The sequence below is a fragment of the Terrapene carolina genome, unplaced genomic scaffold, assembly GCF_002925995.2.
Source record: "Terrapene carolina triunguis isolate 2854851 unplaced genomic scaffold, T_m_triunguis-2.0 Scaffold58, whole genome shotgun sequence".
Taxonomy (NCBI): Eukaryota; Metazoa; Chordata; order Testudines; family Emydidae; genus Terrapene; species Terrapene triunguis.
The window spans coordinates 32,147,907-32,158,009 of record NW_020664409.1 but is presented as its reverse complement, the minus strand read 5'-3'; the positions used below and the strand labels follow the sequence as shown (position 1 = coordinate 32,158,009).

At 39.8% G+C, this 10,103-nt stretch overlaps 1 protein-coding gene across 1 annotated transcript in view; it reads left to right on the top strand.

Moving 5' to 3' along the window:
* EMILIN2 (elastin microfibril interfacer 2) overlaps positions 1-10,103 on the top strand; it is a 61,379-nt gene that overhangs the window by 26,103 nt on the left and 25,173 nt on the right. Inside the window, exon 4 of the mRNA XM_026661409.2 lies at positions 7,252-9,177. Coding sequence (XP_026517194.1) covers positions 7,252-9,177 — 1,926 coding nt within the window. The remainder of the gene's footprint in view (positions 1-7,251; positions 9,178-10,103) is intronic.

Sequence of the window (10,103 nt, the reverse complement as noted above, 5' to 3'; positions counted from 1 at the left end):
CCTGACCCCCTGCCCTGAGCCCCCTGCCACACCCCTCATCCCTCCTGCACCCCACACCCCAACTCCCTGCCCTGAGCCCCCTGCCGCACCCTGCACCTCAACTCCCTGCCCTGAGCCCCCACCACACCCCTCCTGCTCCCTCTGGGGTCAGGGAGGAGGCGGAGTTGGGGTGGGGACTTCGGGGAAGGGGTTGGAATGGGGGCAGGGAAGGGGTGGGAAGAGGGGGGGCGGGGCCTCATGGAAGGGGTTGGAGTGGGGGCAGGGCCGGGGGCAGCAAGGGGGGGGTGTCAGTGATGCGGCCCTCGGCCAATGAACTAGTCCTCATGTGGCCCTCATGGTCATTTGAGTTTGAGACCCCTGGTTTAGAATAAGGAGTTAACAGATATTCTAAAGGATCATTAACACCTTTGCAGTCATAGGACAAAAAAGGGCAGGGGAGGAGTTAGTGGGTTGCAGACTCTTGTAATAAGCCATAAATTCATTCTTTATCAAAACCATTATTTTTAGGTCTGGTCTATGCTACGGAGTTAGGTTGACGTAAGCTGCCTTGCACCGACCTAGCTGTGGAAGTGTCTTCCCTTAAATTTGGCTCTTGTCAACGTAAGCACCTCTCTGCGCCGATTTAGTAACACTACCTCCCCAAGTGGCATAGAGTCATGGTCGATATAATTAAGTCAGTGCAGTGTCAGTGTAGACACTGTTGCTTACGTCGACTGTTACTGGCTTCCAGGAGTCATCCCACACTGACAATACAATTGGTACAATCACTCGTGGTGAGGCTGTGCACCGCTGACACAAGAAGCCAAGTGTCTACACACACACAAGTGGTTTAATAACTGTGGTGGCTGTATGCTCACGTAAGTTAGGTCGACATAATTCCGTAGTGTAGACATGGGTCTTGGTGTCTAGCAAAGTTATGAATGTAAGCTCTCAGGCTTGTCTTTTGAAGGTGTTTATGCAGGTTTCCTTAGTGGGTGAGTACAGACTCAGATACGGAGTAATTGTTTTGTGAAGTCTTTGCCCACGGATGATATGGTGTTTTCTGTCTTTTATCATTTTTCTCACACAAAACACAAACACCATATCACTCTGCAAGCGCCAAATTTAAGGGAAGACACTTCCACAGCTAGTCGATGCAAGGCAGCTTATGTCAACCGAACTCTGTAGTGTAGATAGTGTAGATCAGGCCTAAAAATCATGGTTTTGATAAAGAGAATAAATTTATGGCTTATTACAAGAATTTGTAACCTCAACAACCCTCCCATTTTTGTCCTATGACTGCAGAGGTGTTAATGGACCACTTCAACTTGAATGGTCCCTTAGAATATCTATTAACAAATTATGCTAAACAATCTGTTCTACCTTGTATTTAGCTATGACACTCTGAGTACCTTTCCCAGACCTGAGGAAGAGCTCTATGTAGCTTAAAAGCTTGTCTCTTTCACCAACAGAAATTGGTCCAATAAAAGATATTAGCTCACCCACCTTGTGTCTCTATTACGCTATATATACAGTTTGTATGTCTATAGTCATATATACACACACAAATCTGTGTATGTATATGTGACCGTGCACCCCATAAGGCTTTATGGAAATATGCTTGTGAATATTATAAACATATTCCAGTTATGTCATTCAAATATATATATGAATGACATAACTGGAATATGTTTTATGCTACATATGCCATGTAACATATCTCTGTAAAGGTTATGATCTACTGAATCTATTCATCCTATTTGTATGTATGTATCATTGTTGTATTCGAAGTTATGAATATTGGCTGTGTACTTGCTTGATTTCTAAGTAGCCTTAGTAAAGCATTTGGTCAGCTTCTTGAGAAAGCAATGTGAAAATTAAGTGCCCAATCAAGAAACACTTAAAGGACAATGAATCCACATAAGAAGTCTACCTGAGGACGTTCAGGGTAGCATGTAAACAATGGCTGCTGCCTGTAAAAACTGAGTCATGCATGGACATGTGACTTGCCCATGTGACTCCAAAACTCCATCTTGGAGCTAGACTTTGCATAGGAGAGAGGAGGGGGTCTCCACCCACAAGAGAAAGTCTATTTAAACCCCTGGGAGACCCCTTCATTTTGTCTTCAGCGGGCTCAGGAGATAGCCTCTCCGCCCCCAAGGATACCTGAGAGAAACTGGAACTAAGGGCAGTAACTACAGGGGGTATGAGTGATACAAGGAGACTAGTCTGTAAAAGGAAGCTTACTGGAACACCTCTGAGGGAGAGGTTTTATCTTTATTCAGTTTTATTACTGTATTGGGCTTAGATTTGCGTGTTTTGTTTTATTTTACTTGGTAATTCACTTTGTTCTGTCTGTCACTACTTGGAACCACTTAAAACCTACTTTCTGTATTTAATAAAATAACTTTTTACTTATTAATTAAGCCAGTGTATGTATTAATACCGGGGGGGGGGGAGGCAAACAGCTGTGCATATCTCTCTATCAGTGTTATAGAGGGCGAACAATTTATCAGTTTACCCTGTATGAGCTCTATACAGGGTAAAACTGATTTATTTGGGGTTTGGACCCCATTGGGAGTTGGGCATCTGAGTGTTAAAGACAGGAACACTTCTTAAGCTGCTTTCAATTAAGCCTACAGCTTTGGGGCACGTGGTTCAGACCCTGGGTCTGTGTTGGAGCAGACTGGCATGTCTGGCTCAACAAGACAGGGTGCAGGAGCCCCATGCTGGCAGGGAAAGCAGGGGCAGAAGTAGTCTTGGCACATCAGTTGGCAGCCCCAGGGGTGTTTCTGTGATCCAACCCGTCACAGTATATATTGTATTTATGTATACAAAAATTACATCAAGGACCTGGCTTGAATGACTAAATCCAAAAATTAATGATCAGGCTGAAAATTCAATTTATATTAGTTCATTGTGCATATATGTTATATATAAGATTGCCCACTATATCTTGACCATATATTACTTTGCCATTGAAGTGCAGTTATTGGTTAAGAACTGAGTTTCAATTACACCTCTACCCCAATATAACGCTGTCCTCAGGAGCCAAAAAATCTTACTGTGTTATAGGTGAAACCACGTTATATCGAACTTGCTTTGATCTGCCGGAGTGCGCAGCCCCGCCCCCCTGGAGCGCTGCTTTACCGCGTTCTATCCGAATCTGTGTTATATCGGGTCACGTTATATTGGGGTAGAAGTGTATAAGACTAAATTTTTACCTTTGTTTGATAAAAGAAAATAAATTCAGTGTTGTTATGATCTAATAATTTTGTTTGTGTGTGAGAATTTCCTTTTTCCTTTTCTAGTTTTGGCATGTAGAAAACACACATTTCTTGTGGGCTTTTAAAATGTATATTAAATAACTTGGAATTTTTAAACAATTTTTAAATCTATATTACTCCATCATATAAATGTGCTTAGACCTTGGTTCAGCAAGATACTTAAGAACAAGTCTTAGCTGTAAGCACATGAGTGGTCCCACTGAAATTAATGCCTATTCACAAATCATTCAGAAGCAGAAAAAGGCAAAGTTGTTTTCTGTTTATAATGTGACCAATATTAATTATTGTTATGAGAGAGATAATGGCGCTAAAATAATCATTCATGTAAACTCTAGGTAAATATAGCTATTTAATGTGTATACCAATGGCTAGATATCATGGGTCTGCAAAGAAGGGACAGGCGTAAGGATCTTTTTGATCTTTAGTGCACGATGCAGCCAAAACACTAAAGATTTCAGTCCTTTAGCTTGGAATGGGAGAGGGGGAGGCTATACAGGAAGGATGGGCTCCACCTAAACCAAAATGGAACCAGATTGCTGGTGCTTAAAATTAAAAAGGTCGTCAAATATTTTTTAAACTAAGGGCTGGGGGAAAGCCAACAGGTGCAGAGGAGCATGTGGTTCAGACATCCCTTGGGGGAGGAATCTATAAATGGAGATTCCTTATGTCCTAATAAGGAGGAGAGGATGGAAAATGATAATATACAGGGAGGATCTGATGAGAAACAGCTAAATAAAAAAAGTCCCATTCAATTACATCATGCAATAGGGGACAGCCAAAAAATGACAAGTTTTTAAAATGCTTATATACCAATGCTAGAAGTCTAAATAATAAGATGGGTGAACTAGAGTGCCTAATATTAAATGAGGATATTGATATAATGGGCATCACAGAAACCTGGTGGAATGAGGATAATCAATGGGACACAGTAATACCAGGGTACAAAATATATCGGAAGGACAGAACAGGTCATACTGGTGGGGGAGTGGCACTATATGTGAAAGAAAGCGTAGAATCAAATGAAGTAAAAATCTTAAATGAACTAAATTGTACTATAGACTCTCTATGGATGGTAATTCCATGCTTGAAAAATAAGAATATAGCAGTAGGGCTATATTACAGACCACCTGACTAGGATGGTGTTAGTGACTCTGAAATGCTCAGGGAGATTAGAGAGGCTATTAAAATAAAAAACTCAATAATAATAATAATGGGGGATTTCAACTATCCCCATATTGACTGGGTACATATCACCTTAGGAAGGGATGCTGAGATAAATTTTCTTGACACCTTAAATGACTGCTTCTTAGAGCAGCTGGTCCTGGAACCCACAAGAGGAGAGGCAATTCTTGATTTAGTCGTAAGTGGAGCACAGAATCAGGTCCAAGAGATGAATATAGCTGGACTGCTTGGTAATAGTGACCATAATATAATTAAATTTAACATCCTTGTGGCAGGGAAAACTCCACAGTGGCCCAACACTGTAGCATTTAATTTCAGAAAGGGGAACTACACAAAAATGAGGAGGTTAGTGAAACAGAAATTAAAAGGTACAGTACCAAAAGTAAAATCCCTGCAAGCTGCATGGAAACGTTTTAAAGACACCATAATAGAGGCTCAACTTAAATGTATACCCCAATTTAAAAAACATAGAGAACCAAAAAAGAGCCACCGTGGTTAAACAACAAAGTAAAAGAAGCAGTGAGAGGCAAAAAGGCATCCTTTAAAAAGTGGAAGATAAATCCTAATGAGGAAAATAGAAAAGAGCATAAACTCTGGCAAATGAAGTGTGAAAATATAATTAGAAAGACCAAAAAAGAATTTGAAGAACAGCTAGCCAAAGACTCCAAAAGTAATAGCAAAATAAGTTTTAAATTCATCAGAAGCAGAAAGCCTGTTAAGCAACCAGTGGGGCCACTGGACGATCGAGATGCTAAAGGAGCACTCAAAGACAATAAGGCTATTGTGGAGAAACTAAATGAATTCTTTGCATCGGTCTTCGCTGTTGAGGATGTGAGGGAGATTCCCAAACCTGGGCCATTCTTTTTGGGTGACAGACCTGAGGAACTGTCCCAAATTGAGGTGTCATTAGAGGAGGTTTTGGAACAAATTGATAAACTAAACAGTAGTAAGTCTCCAGTACCTGATGGTATTCACCCAAGAGTTCTGAAGGAACTCAAATGTGAAATTGCAGGACTACTAACTGTCATCTGTAACCTATCATTTAACTCAGCTTCTGTACCAAATGACTGGAGGATAGCTAATGTGACACCAATTTTTAAAAAGGGCTCCAGAGGTGACCCTGGCAACTAATGGCCAGTAAGCCTCACTTCAGTACCGGGCAAATTGATTGAACCTATCGTAAAGAACAAAATTGTCAGACACATAGATGAACATAATTTGTTGGGAAGTAGTCAACATGGTTTTTGTAAGGGGAAATCATGCCTCACCAATCTACTAGAATTCTTTGAGGGGGTCAACAAGCGTGCGGACGAAGGAGATCCAGTGGATGTAGTGTATTTAGATTTTCAGAAAGCCTTTGACAAGGTTCCTCACCAAAGGCTCTTAAGGAAAATAAGCAGTCATGGGATAAGAGAGAAGATCCTCTCATGGATTGGTAACTGGTTAAAAGATAGGAAACAAAGGGTAGGAATAAATGGTCAGTTTTCAGAATGGAGAATGGTAAATAGTGGTGTCCCCCAGGTATCTGTACTGGCCCAGTCCTATTTAACATATTCATAAACGATCTGGAAAAAGGGGTAAACAGTGAGTTGGCAAAATTTGCAGATGATACAAAACTATTCAAGATAGTTAAGTCCCAGGCAGACTGCAAAGAGCTACAAAAGATCTCACAAAACTGGGTGACTGGGCAACAAAATAGCAGATGAAATTTAATGTTGATAAATGCAAAGTAATGCACATTGGAAAACATAATCCTAACTATACATATACAATGATGGGGTCTAAATTAGCTGTTACCACTCAAGAAAGAGATCTTGGAGTCATTGTGCATAGTTCTCTGAAATCATCCACTCAGTGTGCAGCGGCAGTCAAAAAAGCGAACAAAATGTTGGGAATCATCAAGAAAGGGATAGATAATAAGACAGAAAATATCATATTGCCTCTATATAAATTCATGGTATGCCCACATGCAGATGTGATCGCCTCATCTCAAAAAAGATATATTGGAATTGGAAAAGGTTCAGAAAAGGGCAACAAAAATGATTAGGTGTATAGAACGGCTTCCGTATGAGGAGAGATTAATAAGACTGGGACTTTTGAGCTTGGAAAAGAGGCGATTAAGGGGGGGAGGTATGATAGAGGTCTATAAAATCATGAGTAGCATAGAGAAAGTAAATAAGGAAGTGCTATTTACTCCGTCTCATAATACAAGAACAAGAGGCCACCAAATGAAATTAATAGGCATCAGGTTTAAAACAAACACAAGAAAGTTTTTTTTTTCACGCAACGCACTGTCAACCTCTGGAACTCCTTGCTAGAGGGTGTTGTGAAGGCCAATACTATAACGGGGTTCAAAAGGGAGCTAGATAGATTCATGGAAGATAGGTCCATCAATGGCTATTAGCCAGGATGGGCAGAAATGGTGTCCTTAGCTTCTGTTTGCCAGAAGTTGTGATTGGGTGACAGGGCATGGATCACTTGATGATAACCTGTCTGTTCATTCCCTTTGGGGCACCTGCCATTGGCCACTGTCAGAGGACAGGATACTGGGCTTGATGGACCTTTGGTCTGACCCAGTATGGCTGTTCTTATGTTCTAATGAACTAATAATGAGTGAATTATAAACCACTGACAACAAGGACTGAGAATAGAAAAGATGACACCAAGCTATATAATATTTATAAAGCATTAATATGTTTTAACTTGATCTAAAGAAATTAAAATTGACCTCCAGCTGTTCTAAACTGTTGTTGTTTAGACATACTTGTATCCAAATTTTGTTTCCATTATGTCTTTAAAACAGACTCAGAACCAACGGAAATGCCACGGGAATCACCCGAGAAGAAAATTCAATTCCTTGAGGATGAATTGTTTCGACTTAAGCAGACGGTGCTTGATCTTCAATCCTCCTTACCAGGTGTGAAAGAAAACCTGAAAGTAACTGTCCAAGAAGATACCAGTAGGATGTTGTTCTCATGGCCGAACAACCTTCATGATCACCCAGGGCCTGATGGTGTCCTGGGTGGTGAAACAGACAATATTCATCTGCCTGGAATACTTGGCAATAAAGACCAGAAAGAGCCTTTTACTGATTTTGGAATGGAAGACATAAAGTCTGAACTAGCTGAGGTCAAAAATACTTTGAAGACAAAAAATGACAAGCTGGAAGAACTGAATGGGAAAGTGAAAAGCTATGAAGGGCAATTAAAACAACTGCAGGAAGCAGCACGAGGACCTACAATAACAATACCGAGTGGTGAGTTATATCAGGAATATCTAGATTCTAAAATTGAGGCCCTGAGACAGGAAATGCTGGAAGGATTGGAGAAGAAAATGGCAGATCTGAAAAACTCATGTGAATACAAACTAATGAATATCCAGCAACAATGTGATGACCATGAAACCAGCTGTTCAGAAATAATACAACTTGTAGAAGAAAAGGAAAATGGCTTGAGGAAAGAAATAAATGAGCTACGAACTCAGATCCAGGCTCCTTCAAACCAGTCAGGTTGCTGCAAGACTAGCCACAGTGATGACTTTGGTCAACAGATAAAAAATTTGGATGAGAAAGTTGACAGAGTTGTGGAAGTACACAGAATCTTAAATGCCAGAATAGATAATGAAATCATTCGCATTTCCACTCCAAATCTAGAAGACATCTTTGGCCCAAGATGGGAGGAGCTAGACGCTAGAATCAATGTTACAGAGAGGAATGCTGAAGAACATTGTTTTTACATTGAGGAAACTCTCCGAGGTGCTATAGCTGCTGAAGTAAACGAAGTCAGAGACTTACTTGATCAAAAACTACAGGCACTGGAAGACAGGCTGGGTGGCACTATTTTAGAAATTGCCAATGCCACAGCCTCAGATGGAATATCAATTAATTCAGGATCAGTCTTGCACAGTGACTCAGAATCTGGAAATGAGCAGCTTACAACTGAGATGAATCTTCTGAGGAACAAACTACAAGCCATTGAACACCTTTGCTGGCAGAAATGCCAATCTGCACCCCAAGATATGGAAGACCTTCAGAAAAGCATAGAAAATTGTAGCAACAAATATGAGTACTTGCTTTTGAAAGTAGAAGACAACTCTGCTCTTTTGAAGTCTTTAAATGGTTCCCTTAATGAGAAATTTAACTTTACTAAGAGCAACCAACAGAACGTCCAGAAGGATTTGCGTAGACTTCGGTATGGTCTAAACGTCATGGATAAAGATGTGAAAAATCTTCAGGTTGGCTTGAGCAGCTGTAAGGAGCAACTTCTGGGTGTCAATTCTACATGTGAAAAGACCCAGCAAGGTGTATTCAGAAAAATAGATGAAATACAAAGAACAGTTGTGAATCAAACTTCTCACCCAAATGATAATTGCTGTAATGAGGTGAAGGAGAGGATGGAACAGATAAAAGAACAAATCTTTAATGACCTCAGGAAATGTAAAGAGAACAATGGTATTCAGAAGGGCGTCTCAGATGTGGATAGCAGACTGTCCCATGTTGAAAAAGTCTGCAGCAAAATGGACTCCATCTCAGGTAGCCTGCAGCGAATAAGAGAAGGTCTGAACAAGCATGTCACTAGCTTATGGAACTGCATCAATCAGATGAATGGAACCATGACATCTCATTCCAAAGACATTTCTGGCCTCAAAAATTCTGTCCAACAGTTCCACAAGCAGGTCACCAAAATCACCACTGACCTTCAGGAGCTGATGAAAATTCAGTCTGGGGCACGTAAGTTAACCTTCCTTTTTATTTTCTCCACTAGCTTTCTCACCAGAAAAGTTTAGAGAATGGAACTGAGCTAAACAAGTCCCCTAATTCAGTTCAGCTTAACAAGGAGGAGCAAAAAACATTACATTTAAACATTTGTTTTGTTTTACAAAGATAGTAATTTGGTTCTGTTTTCCAAAACTACATAAAAAGCTCTTTGTACACATTTTCAAAAAATACAATCAATACGTTCGGAATCTTACTGCTCTTACTTTTTGATTAAAAACAAAGCAGCAGCAACAAAACAAATGTTTGGTACTTTTTTCCCCCAAGAGGTGAATTTCAAATGAGTGTTTTAGGTAGTGAACATCAGTGAAAATTGCTTCAGTTTGTTTTATTGTATTCACCTCCCTCCTTTTTTTTAGTGAAGTGAAAGACAACTTAGGAAAAATCAAAGCCAGATGAATTTTGACTTGAAATAATTATGACACAGATCTCTAATTTGGCTACTCCTACATATCACTCTAAAGTTTCTTTTTAAACAAATGAGATTCTCAGGTCGTGTAATTCAGCACTGGTCCATTGACTTTTATGGAGCTATACCATTTTACATCAGCTGAAGAACTGAACTAAGACTCTGGTGGTGTATAGTTTTACAAAGAAGCTGAGTTTACTGAAGGACATTGAGTTCCTGTCTTTGTTACCATGATTAAAAACTGAGAACATTGACAGTATTGTGAAATTTGCACTCTTCAATTTGTAGCGAAACACATAGCTTTATTTTATTTTTATGCTTTATACAGATATGATATATTTGACATTACAATGGATTGATTATGCTATAACTTTAAATCAAGGAAAGCACAATTTCATTATTCACTGATATTAGGATTTAAAATGTAATTGAACTTTTCTGTGTGTTAGCTTCACAGTCTTTTACTCTGAAG